This window comes from the organism of the source record quoted next, unplaced genomic scaffold (genome assembly GCF_019419815.1).
Source record: "Pyrus x bretschneideri cultivar Hongxiangsu unplaced genomic scaffold, Pyrus_bretschneideri_v1 Contig51, whole genome shotgun sequence".
Classification (NCBI taxonomy): domain Eukaryota; kingdom Viridiplantae; phylum Streptophyta; class Magnoliopsida; order Rosales; family Rosaceae; genus Pyrus; species Pyrus x bretschneideri.
The window spans coordinates 512,252-527,609 of record NW_025999789.1 but is presented as its reverse complement, the minus strand read 5'-3'; the positions used below and the strand labels follow the sequence as shown (position 1 = coordinate 527,609).

General features: G+C 37.6%; 2 protein-coding genes across 2 annotated transcripts; one reads left to right on the top strand and one right to left on the bottom strand.

Annotated features, from left to right (window-relative positions):
• Positions 1-122: 122 nt before the first annotated feature.
• LOC103954032 (DEAD-box ATP-dependent RNA helicase 37) lies at positions 123-5,427 on the bottom strand. Its single transcript, XM_009365842.3, has 7 exons — positions 5,276-5,427; positions 3,998-4,893; positions 3,829-3,912; positions 2,659-2,901; positions 2,364-2,531; positions 2,071-2,184; positions 123-1,281 (listed from the first exon to the last, which is right to left on the bottom strand). Exons 2-7 carry the CDS (start codon positions 4,745-4,747, stop codon positions 781-783), a joined length of 1,860 nt encoding a protein of 619 aa, XP_009364117.2. The 5' UTR covers positions 4,748-4,893; positions 5,276-5,427; the 3' UTR covers positions 123-780.
• A 4,244-nt stretch (positions 5,428-9,671) lies between these two features.
• On the top strand, positions 9,672-14,878 carry LOC103954033 (serine/threonine-protein phosphatase PP2A catalytic subunit). Its single transcript, XM_009365843.3, has 11 exons — positions 9,672-9,916; positions 11,086-11,142; positions 11,283-11,366; positions 11,543-11,614; positions 12,206-12,277; positions 12,482-12,522; positions 13,126-13,192; positions 13,583-13,774; positions 13,895-13,984; positions 14,067-14,174; positions 14,376-14,878. The coding sequence occupies exons 1-11, from the start codon at positions 9,830-9,832 to the stop codon at positions 14,439-14,441; spliced, it is 936 nt and encodes a 311-aa protein (XP_009364118.1). The 5' UTR covers positions 9,672-9,829; the 3' UTR covers positions 14,442-14,878.
• Positions 14,879-15,358: the final 480 nt, after the last annotated feature.

The window sequence follows — 15,358 nt, the reverse complement described above, 5'->3', positions numbered from 1 at the left end:
CAATCCCTCACACACCATATTTAGCTATTTTAAATTGTCATTCAGTCCCACATCAAAATTAAATCGATGTTAACTTAAGGTACAATATGAGGCTAAGCATCCAAAACAACAGAAGATCGATCTGAAAAAACTTTTAGACTTCTGAATTAACATAGCTTGCATAAAAATAACAAACGTTTCGCGTTCAACAATGACTGGCAACTAAGACTAATCCTGTCCGATTGGTACCGAAAGGTCCCATTCAAATCGGAGAAATCTGGTTTTCCAAGAGCCTTGTATTTATTTCAGTCAGTACCAAAACATTACAAAAGCCCTATAACTACGCGTATTCAACTCCGTGAAAGGAGGAAAGAAATGGCAGGAACAGAAGAACCCTCTAACACTATAAACCCCACAAACTGGGTTGAAACGACCATGCCTATGAGACAAACAAAGATGCGGCCGAAAAGAAACCCTCTCCCCTCTCCCGCTACATATTCTACAACCCATCCAAACTCACGCGCCAGAGTATATAATAAGAGACCAGATAAACTAAAATGACAGTAATCCCTAATCTGTTAGCACCTTTTAAATCGACACCTACTAACATTACACAAACCTTCTATTCCTGTGGCACCAATACCAAAGATAAGTCCCCCCTCCCTCAAACATTGATGAGTGTTTCTGACAGTATAAAACATTGGTTGTTTAGACAAAACGTTACAGAAACAAAAATATGACCTTATAAAGAAGTGTGCATCCATTACCTAAGACACTGTAACTGCTTTGAGGAGTTAGCGGTTAGTCCCACGCACTGGCCACCCCTGCACCATATCCTCCTCCACTGTACCCACCATAAGCACCCCCATATCCACCACTGCTACCTCCACCGCCTCCACTATAGTAATCATTGCCACCTCTGCTGAAAGAGGAATCCCTTCGGAAGTCACGGCCACCAAACCGGCCTCCCCCAGAACGACGGTTCCTCCCACCACCAAATGAAGCTCGAGCTGCGTACCGGGACAGCCAAGCAGGTACTTCTTGATTTGATTCTTGCATCAATTCTGCCAAAGACCTAGCGAGCGACGAATTGTTCTCATTAAAGAAGGCAGTGGCCAAACCAGACTTCCCAGCTCGTCCAGTACGACCAATGCGGTGGACATAATCATCAATGTCATTTGGAAGATCAAAGTTGACAACATGCGCAACATGAGGGATATCAAGCCCACGTGCGGCCACATCAGTAGCCACCAAGATCGGAGTATTGCCACTTTTAAATGACCTCAATGCTTGTTCCCTTTCCTGCACAAAAGTACAGATAAACAAATATATAAACAAAAGGTAGAATTTAAACATTAATCTTATAACAATGCACTACAATGTAACTACTACATGACCTCAAGCCCCAGGCATAACATCCAATCCTAAGTCTCAAATTGATTGTATAAATTATTAAGTTGGCCTCTTAGCCGAAAATTTAAACAGTGTATATCCTAATAACAGCTTTTCCACACCGCTTTATCACCCAATTCATATTTCATATATCAACATATATAAGGAAGAATGCATCTCCAATCACTGCCCAGTGTGAACTTGACAACAAACCAACAAAGGTCCCAAACCCAAAACTCATGTGCTACAATGTGATGTGACATGGATCAATACCAAAATAAAAGGACCAATGCATGCTTATAAACACCAACAAGCCCAAGTTCACTGGAAAAGATGATATTCAAACAAGGCATTTCACAGTCCTCTTGTTCTCTACTTGTTATGTACCTTGCCATTATTAGCTAACATGCTGCTTCATGTTCACTGGAATCTCAATGTCCAGGAAGGAGAACCATAAACACAACATTCCCAAGCATGAACAATCTACTAACTCAAAAGATCTGAGTAAGAATGTCCATGTTTGTTCTACTATGACAAGATGCCGGGGTCTGATAAATATTATCCAACCATTTTAGTGAGGTGTGATAGCACCAATTACAAAACCACACCAAGGTAACTCCCCTTAAAGTTAAATACATAACAGTATATCAAGACATGTACCCCTGGAATGATAGAAACCAGATAGCAAAAGCCATGTACCTGCTGTGATCTGTCACCGTGAATAGTAGTTGCAGGAAAACCATTCATACACAGCCAATGTTCAAGAGAATCAGCTCCCTTCTTTGTCTCCACAAAAACTAATGTCAGAGCTTGCTGCAAAATCAAAAAACAAGATAAGCACGAGGATGGAGAAGATCCAGGACCGCACAAATTTGGATTTTCCAATTGGTAAAAGTTTTCACTTTAATAGCTTAAGTGAAAAGAGCTACACGACAACCCCACAAACATATCAAAGGCATCTAAAAAGTTCAAAAGAAGTACCACCAGAATACCTTGCCCTGTGCACCATTGGCCCTCTGTGCGTGAAGAAGGTCCATGAGGTGACTTCTTTTATCAGATTCATGAACAAATTCCACTCTTTGAACAATCAAATCAGTACTAGAACCCACCCTTCCAACTGCCAGAAAGATGTACTTTGCAAGAAAATCAGAGGCCAGTCTCTGCACGCAAAACAAAGTTTCAAGTGAAACACAAAGTGTGAGACTGTTTTAGTTTGCAAAATGTCTGCAAAAACTATGAAGAAAGTCTTGCATTTATAAACTTTTTCCCACAAAAAAGAAAAATTACCTGTATTTCCTTCGGAAAAGTGGCACTGAATAGCATAGTCTGTCGCATACCTGGTGGAGGCATGTCCATTTGCTGCACAATTTTCCTTATTTGTGGTTCAAAACCCATATCCAGCATTCGATCAGCCTCATCAAGGGCTAAATATCTAATCATCTGCAACGAAACCCTAGCTCTCTCCAGCATATCCACCAGTCTTCCAGGAGTTGCGACAAGAATATCAACACCTCTTTCAAGCTCCCGTAGCTGTTCAAAAATACATCATCAAGATCTTCTATATATCTCAAAAATAACAATCCGGTTCAGTAAACAAAAAAATTAAGATGCAATAAGATCCAGTAAAACAGTCTCACTCCAACTCCAAAACCATATCTACAAAGAAATTTCCCAAGCAGGCCTAAACAGTACCTTGCTTATTGAATTTAAATGCACATATAAACCCAATGCAACATAAAATACAATCAACAAAGAACACTTGAGCTCGCTGTTCAGTCCAAAATCCATAGTCTGTGAAGCTATAATATTTTCATGCATGTATATAATCCCAACTACAAAATGCAAAACAGAAACCTTCATAGTATACAACAACAACAACAACAAAGCCTTTTCCCACTAAGTGAGGTCGGCTATATGAGTCCTAGAACGCCATTGCGCTTGGTTCTGTGTCATGTCCTCCGTTAGATCCAAGTACTCTTAAGTCTTTTCTTAGAGTCTCTTCCAAAGTTTTCCTAGGTCTTCCTCTACCCCTTCAGCCTTGGACCTCTGTCCCGTAGTCGCATCTTCTAACCGAACATCAGTAGGCCTTCTTTGCATGTGTCCAAACCACCGTAACCGATTTTCTCTCATCTTTCCTTCAATTTTGGCTACTCCTACTTTACCTCGGATATGGCATAACAAAATTGAACTTCATGTGATTTCTTTCAATTATCATTTAAAAGAAAAAAAAAAAAAAAAAAAAGGAAGAAGGTGCAATCATAGTTTGTAAATAAAGTTGTAAGGAAATAAGACCATAGGTTCTAAACTGTAAAGTTCATAAGTTAGACAATATAAACACCATTCTCAAATGTATTAGCAACATAAAGTCAACAATTACAGAACAGTACATGAGGGCAAAGCCAATCCAACGTGGGGAAAAAAACCAAGTCAACAGAAGAAAATAAAAGGATGACAAACCTGCTGGTTAATTGGTGCTCCTCCATACGCAACAACCACCCTAACACCTGTTTGATATGAAAATTTTCGAGCTTCCTCATGAATCTGAAATACAAAGAGAAATTTTCAATCTTGATCATGTGGCCTGCAAGGACATGTATAAAGTGAGAAAACAATTTTTTATACATACTTGAATTGAAAGCTCCCTAGTAGGAGATAGAATGAGAGCAAGCGGACAGACTGTATGTGCGCCGCGGGGTGGTTTCTGTGCAGGTTGTCCCTTCATGATTCCACTGATGATTGGGAAACAGAAAGCAGCTGTCTTTCCAGAACCAGTTTGGGCGCATGCCATCAAGTCTCGGCCTGCAAGGGAGATAGGAATGGCATGACGCTGCACAGGTGTGGGTTTCACATATTTGCACCTCTGAATATTTTTATTAAGTGCGTCACCCAAGTCAATATCTGCAAAGGTATTCACAGGAGGGGGAACATTGTCTCCACTTGTCTCAACCGGTATATCTTCATACGCATCAAAGTTAATACCACCGTTATCTTGCTCACTAAACGGCTGCACTGTTTCGTCATCATCTCCAAAGGGGTTCACTTCTCGTGCCCTCCCATCCCAACCACCACTTCTGCTTCCCCAACCACCACCGCGACCAGCATTGCCACCATATCCAGTTCGACTGTTGTCATTTCTGGGACCACCCCAACGAGGTGCACTGAACGCACCTGGGCCACCTCGATCATTGGCAGGCCCAGTGTAGCTTGGAGCAGGTAGGTCCGAGGAAGGTGGACGGTTACGGAGATGTGGGGGGACGTAGGTGGATCGATTAGGAGCAGAAGCAGCAGAGTTTCCTGAACCAGCATTGCCAGATGAGCCAGAACCTACATTCTCAGCTGCAGAATTTGCAGCCAAATCTGCCCATGAAGTGCGCATAGTTGATACAACTAGGACAAAATTATCACTCCAAAATAGCCTTAAAAAATATATAATCCTTGAACCCACTTCAAAATTTTCCACCAATTGAATCACTAATTCAATTACAGTTCCAACAAAGTCCAATCAACGCAGACGACAAAACCCTGAACAAGTAAACACAAGTAAGAAAGCATTAACAAGCAAAAAACTTTACAGAATTATCAATTCAAATATGCAAAACGAATAATCACCAAACACAAAACCAACAACTCAACAAGAATGCACCCAAAATCACCAAAAAAGAAAACCCATTTCACCACTCAACCTAATTAATAAAATTTTCCCTCACTTTCTCTTCCCCTTTTGATAAAATTTTCCCGGCAACCAAACAGAACCGAATCAAAAGCAATTGGAGACGAACAATCCCCGATCTATAATGCAATGAAAACAGCAGAGCCGCAGAATTGATGCTAATGCAAGGCAAGAGATTGACATGCACAGTAGAGAGAGAAATATATATAGAGAGAGATAGGGAGAGAGAGAGACCTGTACGATGCAAAACCCTGTAGAAGTAGTGCGGACGTGAAGACGACGGGAGGTTGGAAGAAGGAGAATAAGGAAAAAGATCTGTGAGAGAAGAAAACCCTAATGTTTTGTTGGTGCAGCACGCAGACAAAAATATCTCAACCCAAAGCCGTTTCCTTTCTCTCTCTCTAAAAAATAAAATTTTTTTTTTATTTTTCATTTTTTTTAGAAGTAACTTTACAAGGACAGTTTACTCTTTCGCATGAAAGAAAGACTCACAAAGTTATTTCAACCATCACTATCGTGTTATTCACAAGGGTTAAGTTTGACAAAAAAAAAAAAAGGATCAATAATCAAACTTAAGGCGTGCTGTGTGAAATACGAGTTTGAAATTCGTCCACAACTATTAAGCCTTTAAAATTCGTCCACAACTATTAAGCCACCTCATAGTGATTTTTTTTTTAGTACATCGATATTGGGGGAAGGGAGTTTGGTTAAGTCACATAATGAGCAACCTAATTTGGTATCGAAATTGTCATCCACAAGATTCGAACCTAAGACCTCTCACTTTCAAGTGAACAATACCACCAGACTGTAGTATTCAATGGCATATCATAATGATTTTTAATTATTATTTCCTATTTTATTGCTTTTTTAAAAGGTGGAGGAGGCTTTTTTTAATTATTTTTGAAACGAGGAGGAAAATAAAAGGGGAGAAGAGAAGGAGAAGCCGAATATCCAACAAGTATTGCGGCTGGAGTGTTGGTGGTGAATTGGAATGAGAGGTCCTAATATCTTCACCATCCATCCTAATTCCTAATATCTATCAATTCAATCCTATTTTCATTCACCTCACCTCACAACTTATCCCGTATTTCTGGTCATTTTTTGCGCGAATCTTTGTAATTACATGCGTATTGAAATTGCATATGGGCCTTTTGTCATTTCATCTAAGTGTTGTAGGTAAGGGAACTTCAAAATTCAACTATAATAAATGATTTAAGCCAAAACTAATGCAATTGATCGAGCATCGGGATTCATACTATTCGAACCCCGCCCCGGTGCATAGGAGCTCGTGACTCGGCCACCTAACATCGATACTCGACTGATTTTGGTGTTTGAAATTGAACTTATAAAACTTGTTTAGAATCGTTTTTAAAATGACTAAAAATACTTTTAGAGAAAACATTTACTTACATTTTTACTAAATACTGGTTCAAAAAATAGTTTCACTAAAAGCGTGTTCAACCATTTTCAAAATATTTTCAAACGAACTCTAAATCTAGCTCCCTCTCACAAATTTAGACCCGAAGATTCATGGCCTGTGATTTGACTTTTGGGGTGGTGAATCAAACCTAACGACCCTCTAACCTGATGCGTAGGACTTGGAGACATGGCACCTACAACGCAGGGATCAATGTGTGTCATGAGAGCTCAATTCTCACCCTGGATTGGACTTGGTGACCTAATGCTGGCAAATGACCTCATAGACATGCGCCCATAAGTAACCAACGAGCAAGACGGAGCCCCAACGCCTACGACTAGACGTAAAGAACTTTATGCTCGAGATTGAACTCGATGACGCAACGCAACAACCATTCATGATCTAATCTTATCTAACACTTCAAATTTCTAATACAAATATCACAATAACTATTACCATAATGCATGAAACCGAACTTAGTCATTTGTCAATATTCTTAAATAGCAATGTGGATTAGTTGTGAAGTGTAAAGTCTTCAATTAAAAAAGAATAGGTCATTTTACATCATCATACATCCCTAAATCTAGATTGTATTGTTAGTATTTCTCATATTGGAAATGTGTTTTGGTGATATATATGAAATTGTTTTTGAAACTTAAAACATTAGGGAAACACCTTTGGCGTCGAAATAGTGCATCTCGATTGGGATCGAGTTTATGGGTGTGTCATTCCTTACTCGAAAATCTTCTTTGGAGTATGTATCATGTATGAAACCTATTGTGTTGTAAAACTTTAATTTCTGGGGACTCTAAAATATGAAAGACTAGATTCATCATTGTTTTAAGGGTTTAGGGTTAAGCCATTGAATTTCACATAAAGGTCTTAAGGAGTAATGATATTCATACTATATTTTTATACAATTTTAGGTGGTATATGATGTAAGCCACATCATTTAAAAAATTTGCAAAACCCAAAGAAAAGAAGGAGAAAGACTCTTCGTATACCACAATCATCATTTAATTAATTAGTTTATTAAATAATAAACTAAATTTAAAATTTTGATTAATTCAAATGATGTGGCTATCCACATTAAATGTCACCTAAGATGGTATGAAAATATGGTACAAAAACTTGGTATAAATATCATTACTCAGGTCTTAAGATTTGGATCTTATATTTGGCTTCCCTAATCTATGTCACAAGTCTCATGCTTGATTTTGAGCTCAAAGACAAATATATCAGCTGAACATCTCGAGCCACGAGGTTTATAAATTTGACTTCCTTAGAGCAAGTCCAGAGTGGTTAAACGTCAAGGGGACCGACTTCATTTGCAACCCAATCCCCTTTCAAATTAGCTCTAGGCCATTTAGGTAATTGGGCTAAGGGGGGGCCGTGGGAGAGGGCAGAAGGGAGTCCAAGGCTCTAGTGCCTGAACGGAACTGATGTAAGGCTGATGTCAGCATGACGTCAGCCACGTTAAAAAAAAATTGTGTCAGGCGCATGGGCAACACACTTGCATGGGGGCGCATCTCGGTCATATTTTCAGACGATGGGGCCTACGTGTTAGCCCCACTCAGTCACTTTGAATATGGACTGTTTGATATCCAGATCAACGATCCAGTTTTTTCAGTTAAATTTTTTTTAGAAAAAGAAAAAATAATCAGAAATGTTTGGGTGAGCCACGTGTCTTATTTTGGACTGTTTGATTTCAAATTTTTTGTAATCCGACGGTCTAGATTAATTAAATTAATATTTTTTAAAAACTAATTAAAAATTCCAAAAAAATTTAAAAATTAATAATATATATTTTTTATATAAATACCTTACCATTTTATTCCACCTTACACCACATTTCAATATTTTCAACGATTCTAAATAAGTAAGGGCATGTCGCATGATGAAATTGGTTAAAAATCTTATTGAAATCTATTCACAAAAATTGTATTTTCGGATAATGACACGTGGCGTGACGAGATCGGTTAAAAATCTTATTCGAAATTTAAATTTAAATTTAAATTTTTATTATTTTATAAAATAAAAATATTAATATTTTATTGTCTATTGCCATGACTATTCAATTTAGGGGTGGAGATGCAAAATGTAATTACTGTTCATTAAAGGCAGTTACTATTTAATGCAGGGATTCAATTGTCAATGGGCCTTCTTACACTGGGATTGCTCTTAGTTTATGTAAAGAGATAAAATTTAGGGAGTTTTAACGAAAAACCCGCGATACTGTTTACTTTAACGAAAAACCATATTTTTACACTAAAAAGTCAATCATTGCACTATTCACTTCACCCTTTATTTTGTCCTTATCGTTAAAACTCAAAGTTTTCAAGTAATTTTCATTAGTTTTCCTTAAAATTTAGCCATTTGAATATTAAATTTACAAAGTATGTGCATATAACTCCTAGATGCGTCTCAAACCTTTTTTTTTTCTTCTTATTAGATAGAATAAATTAGATCAAATACAAAGATTAACTTGTAAGCAATGAGAGAGCCCCTTTCTCAAGAAAATTTTCAGTCTATCGAGCCTTATTATCGACACTCTAAAAGATCTGTCTTCCTCCATTTATCTTCCGTACAATATCATGCTTAAAGCATATATAACCATTTGATGAGCTACTTCATTACAATTTGTAGGACTGAAACAAAACAAAATGCATGAAAATTGAAAATTGAAAATGAAAAATTAAGTTGTTAAATGCTCGATGTCATTTGTAATAGTAAAGGTTAATGATAATTAACACTATAGTATTTTTTCTCGATCGATCATTGATTCCTCAACACATTATTCATAATATGTTAACCAGATTAATTTTAAATTAAACTCGTCATCTACGTCAATAAGATTTCATACATACCAACAAATTTGAATTTGAGTGTTAAGAGTCTCACTCTCATAATTTGTTAGAAAAAATATCGAACCATTGGCGATCCATTATTTACATCCACAATCTCAAATAACAACACAAATACCTTTGTCTCTCACGCGCTCTTAAAACCAAGCGTTACGACCGCCAATCAAAAACCTCCAACGCCCGGTGCAAAAGCCATGCACGGGTCCAATCATCCCACGCGCGTACCACTCCATCCTCCCTATTTTATCGTTTTAAACTCCCGACACAAAAAAAAAAAAAAAATTAAAAAAACCAAAAGAAAAAGGAAAAATTCAAAATAACTTAAAAACCTCTGATTTCTCCACCACCGCCCTCTCTCTCTCTCTCTATCTCTGAGCGGCTTGAAGAAAACGAAGAAGAAGAAGAGGAGGAATCTAGGGTTTCCTGCAGATCTAGGGTCAGGGTTTCGGAGGGGCATCTTGATCTGCGAAACACGGTGCGTTTTGGGGGAAGAGGAAGAGGAAGAGGATGGATTCGGTCCCTTCGAACTCCCATGGGAATCTGGATGAGCAGATTGCTCAACTCATGCAGTGCAAGCCCTTGTCCGAGCAAGAGGTAACCAAAGCCTTTAACTTTCAGTTTTATTTATTTTAATTTTAAATTTAGTCCATTTATTTTTCTTTTCTTTTCTTTTTTCTTTTTAATTTAATTTTTGTTTGAATGTATTTTTGGGAAGATTTTGTGTTGAATTTTGGGAAATGAGACGGGTCGGATTCTGAAATGTTATGGCTTGAGTGGGGTAGATCGAGAAATGTGGTGCATTTCTTTGTATGCAACTGTGTGCGTGATCTGTAAATTGAATTTAGCTGAATTAGGGTTCGTATGGGGCCGATCCAAGGCTGTGATTTCATATAGTTTGGGGATCTATTGATGAATGTTTTGATTTCACTGATGTGGATTTTCGATCTTTTATTGGATTTACCACTGGGTTAAAAATTCTAAAGAAATGTATGAACTTGGTAGTTATAATGATTTGTTCTGCTGTTAGGATTGGGTATTGGCAATGTGGTCAGATCCCATTTTCTGTGACACTGCGGGTTTCCGCCTTTGGGATTTGTGAACAGAAAAAACAAATTTTGGGTGTCTGAGCCCAAGGCCATAAAAACTGAATCTTTCAACATATTTTTGCGGAGTTGTGATTAACAGAGACTTCGTGGAGCGCAGTATTTGAGTCTGGTTTTGGCTAAATGCGTACATTGTAATACATTGTTAAGGAGATACCTTGAATTCTCCCTTATTTGGACAGTACTGAAATCAGTAATGTTAAACCTCCTTAGTTTATGTTCCGTTGTTGGAGGAAACTCTATACAACTTTTGATTTGCCAAATAATCTGCCTGCTGCGTATATGCTTTATAGTGCATGTAAGCGTATCGATATTTCTTGGGGATGAATGAAGGGTTGTGTGGGTATGCTAGGCTGATAGTGTACTTTATAAGAGTGTGAGCTTCGAAACTGAGTTGCTATGGTGCTTCTTGGATTTCCAAACATTGGCTATGTTCTATGGTACACCAGTCCTATGCAATATTATATGTAATAAGACCAAATATTCGCTTTTTGAAAGCACTAATGAGCAAGAAAACAGAAATCTGTTATTGAAAGTGCAAGCATGTTCAATTTAATGTTTGTTAAAGGGCCTTTTTTTTATTATGGTTTCTTGGGAGTTTCTGTTTATTCAATGATGTAAATAATTTTTCATCCGAATTTGTTTGTTTAATATATATAGGTAAGGGTGCTCTGCGAGAAGGCCAAGGAAATATTAATGGAAGAAAGCAATGTCCAGGTGGGCCATTTTAGTTGCAAGTTTCTGTTTCATGTCTTTCTTTGTATTGTTTGTATTGTTTCATACTGGTTTTGGACCTATAATGATTTGGGCATGTCATGAGGTAAATGAATAACCATTTTGGGTTTTATGCGTTGCAGCCTGTAAAAAGCCCTGTAACTATCTGTGGTGATATTCATGGACAATTCCATGATCTGGCGGAGCTTTTCCGCATTGGAGGAAAGGTATTGTTCTGATTTGGGCTATTTAATTTATCGTATGTGTTCTTCAAGGTTGTTAATTGGTTGCTACTTATTTGTGATGTTTTCTCTTTCTTAATTTGTAGTTTTCTGGTTTGTTCTGTTGGATGTTTCACCTTCCAAAAATAACATTAATTTCCCGTTGCAATTTTTTTTTGCAGTGCCCAGATACAAACTATTTGTTTATGGGAGATTATGTGGACCGTGGCTATTATTCAGTTGAAACAGTGACTGTAAGAATTGAGTATTTTTATTTCTACTTCTTATCTTTCAATTAGTTAAGCTAGAATTTTAGGGTTCTCCTTCTGGCACTAAGATAAAAGGTATTTTGGGAAACTCTGGGCAATGATTTGGTTTGATTATTTAGGGTTTTGATCAAGACAATTAAATTTTCAATTCCTAATGAAAGACCTTAAAGTTATACTTTTGAGAGTTGGATACATGTTGAACATGAGCCATAATGAAATAGTTTGGCTGGCATATGTTAGAGCTTGCAAGCTTCCAAGGTTGTATATCAACCCTATTGTGAGCCAGTTTTGGTTGGTATGCTTTGCAACTTGATTAGGTCAGGTTGGGTAGTAAAATACACGAAACCTGATTTGTCTCAACCTGTGAGATCCCTTGATTTTTTTGCTAGCAGGGGAGACTGAAAAAAGGGTAGTACACATAAAGATAATGAGATTGGGTGTAAGCTATGTTGCGCTTTACTACTTAATGTTCATATGATGGGAATTTTGGGGAAAAAAAGAGGATGCTTCATCTTCCCTTTTGGCACTCTTTATGTATATCCTTATGATACTAACTTATTTATCATTTTTATTCAGCTCCTTGTGGCCTTGAAGGTGCGTTATCATCAGCGTATTACTATCCTAAGAGGAAACCATGAAAGCCGTCAGGTATTTTTAACTTCTGGTCTCTCTCTCCTTGTGGCCTTGAAGATGCAGTAGCTTCTACTAGGATTGCCAATTAGTATTGGAGAGCCTTGTAGATGCTCCTGCATCACTCCCCCTCCCTACGTTAGTTATTGCATTATTTCATATCAGTTTGGTACTACTTGCATGTGTGGTATTTGATTGTGGCTTTATGTTACTCCTATGCAGATTACTCAAGTTTATGGTTTTTATGACGAGTGCCTACGGAAGTGAGTTTCTAAACATTATTTGTTTTGTGGGTCAATTTTGATACAACTAAGATTTTTGTGTGGCTTGTGACTTCTGGAAGAACTCCATATGTGTGGCTTGTGACTTCTGGAAGAACTCCAATTTTCATTTTCCTTTGCTCAGGCCTAAAAAATATATACATGTAAAGGTGTTATTTATGTTTAATTTTCCTTAGAAAATTGTCAGTATATAGAAGTCAGTGTGCTTCAATTGAAGAAAAACATTAATTGCACCTGTGGACGTTGTTGCCTTTTAGGTTCGATGGATATTGTATGAGTGGCCGGTGAGCTATTGTGTGCATATATTTGTACACGCATGAATGTAGGTATGCATATTCATGAACGCATGTATATTAGTATATTGCAGCTGCAATTGCTATTCTACAACATAATCTGCACATATCATATTCACATTCATGTGATGGCTTTTCAGTATGCTTATTATGCTCTTGATTATTTGCTTATGCCCTTGCATTGACTGGTGATCAGTTACCTAGTTTTTGTCTTCCTGCTTCAGACTTCTCATTCCCTGATTTATCGTCTTGGTCAAGCTTGTAAAGTGACCCGTTCTTTTTCTCTTTGCAGGTATGGTAATGCCAATGTTTGGAAGATCTTTACAGATTTATTTGACTATTTCCCGCTCACAGCATTGGTTAGTATAGCTATACGGGACATAATTATGATGCTTAAATGGTCTTTGTAGATATTGCTAGTGCCTGCACTTTGTTTAAGTTAGCCGTCTGCATGACCATGAACATTCATTTTATTGTTTCTATTGAAAATAAGCACCCTCAAAATTTCTGGGTGCAACCTTCTAGTGCATTGCTGCCAGTTAATTGCATGAGTACCTAGTTCCGTTTCTAAATGCCTTCGTCAATCATGTTGCGCTGCAGCATGACTGTAAACTGCTATTACTTGTACCACCATGTGACGCATTGATCTACTCTGCATCTTTTGTTATACATCCATTGTTGATAGTCTTAGGTGTGGGTGAATAGTTCTGTTTCCAAGTATTGACATATGTTCTTTTATTTGTTTGAAGGTTGAATCTGAAATATTCTGCCTGCATGGAGGGCTGTCTCCATCCATTGAAACCCTCGATAACATACGTAATTTTGACCGTGTACAAGAGGTTCCTCATGAGGGTCCCATGTGTGATCTTTTATGGTCTGATCCTGATGATCGCTGTGGTTGGGGTATCTCTCCGAGGGGTGCTGGATATACGTTTGGCCAGGTACTTTACCTATTTATTCATTTCACTTTCTGTTGTGGTTGATAGTTTGAATCAGTTGGCCAGTCTTCAAGATTCCTGACTGAGTAGGCTGATTTGCTTCCCTTTTGTTGTTTTTAACAGGACATATCCGAGCAGTTTAATCATACAAATAACTTAAAGTTGATTGCTAGAGCACATCAGCTGGTCATGGAAGGATACAACTGGGGTCATGTGAGTATTTATCCTCATTCTTTGGCTGTGTTTATTTTGCGAAGGAAAGTTTTGTGTAATTAATTTGTTTACCGTTTGGCAGGAACAAAAAGTGGTCACTATATTTAGTGCACCCAATTATTGCTATCGCTGTGGAAATATGGCATCCATCCTGGAAGTCGATGACTGCAAAGGTCACACATTCATTCAGGTTGGTCATTACTTTCTCTCCGAACTCCCCTTCCTCTTCCTCAACTCTCTCTGCTATCGCAAACACATGCTGGCCAAATAGTACAAGTGATATGTTATAGTTCACTGAATGGTTATTCATATGTGTTCACGTGATCTATTCAGTTGCATACCTGCACAAATTGCATGGAAATGCTTGAAACTTTGTTATCTTGTATTTCAGTTTGAGCCAGCTCCAAGGAGGGGAGAACCGGATGTGACCCGAAGAACACCTGATTACTTCCTATAATGAAACTGATGAATCAGTTGCTGAATTACCTGCTGCTGCTGCTGCCTGCAAGGTCTCCGTATCAAGGTCTCTTCTTTAAATTTAAGATTATGAATTACACAACAGTGGTGGTGGTCGGTTTGGGAAAAAAATCATGTAGGATTGGCAGGTGAGGCTTCCTTGGATGGCGCACGAGTCTCTGTGAAAGGAAGCCGTGGAAATGGCGACACTGTTGCAGCATATGTACCATTTCCAGCAAACAATGTGGCATCTTCTGTTCTGATTTGTCAATCTTTTTTTTTATTTTTAAATTTAACTTTTCTGTAGAAGGATGGTATTTTTGGGGGGTTGGTGATTTTGTAGAGGGATGATGAGCTCGCTTCCTACGATGGGTGCTTTTTTAATTTTTAATTTTTTTTAAGTTTTCCCTTAATTAATGAATTCTCAATGTTCCAATAGGTTTATTTAATTTTTTTTTTTCATAGTCCAATTGGTAGTCTTGTTGGTTTCCCCTACACGAATCTATTTTTTATTTGGCTCTGTTGTAGACTTTTTGACATGACTTTTTTGGTGATATTACAATCAATACATTTTAGGCTTTTCAGTTAAAATGATTTCTGAGATTGGTATAACTTCTTACTTTGGTCTTGACATTTAAAATGATTGACGGTCTTGAGTTAGCATAACCCTTCACTTGAACTGAAGTGGAGGTGGTTTCTTCAATTTAATGGAATTTTTTCACATAATAATCAAAATGATTGATAGTGGACAATTTTAAAATTCACAACTATCAATTTTAAATCTTAGAGATTAAAGTGAGGAATTATAATAATTTCAGTGATTATTTTGATTAAAAAACCTCCATTTAAACAAGTTCTTAGATGAGCTATTGCTATTCTTTTCTTTCGACAAGAGAATGCCCCAGTTTATTAGTAGAG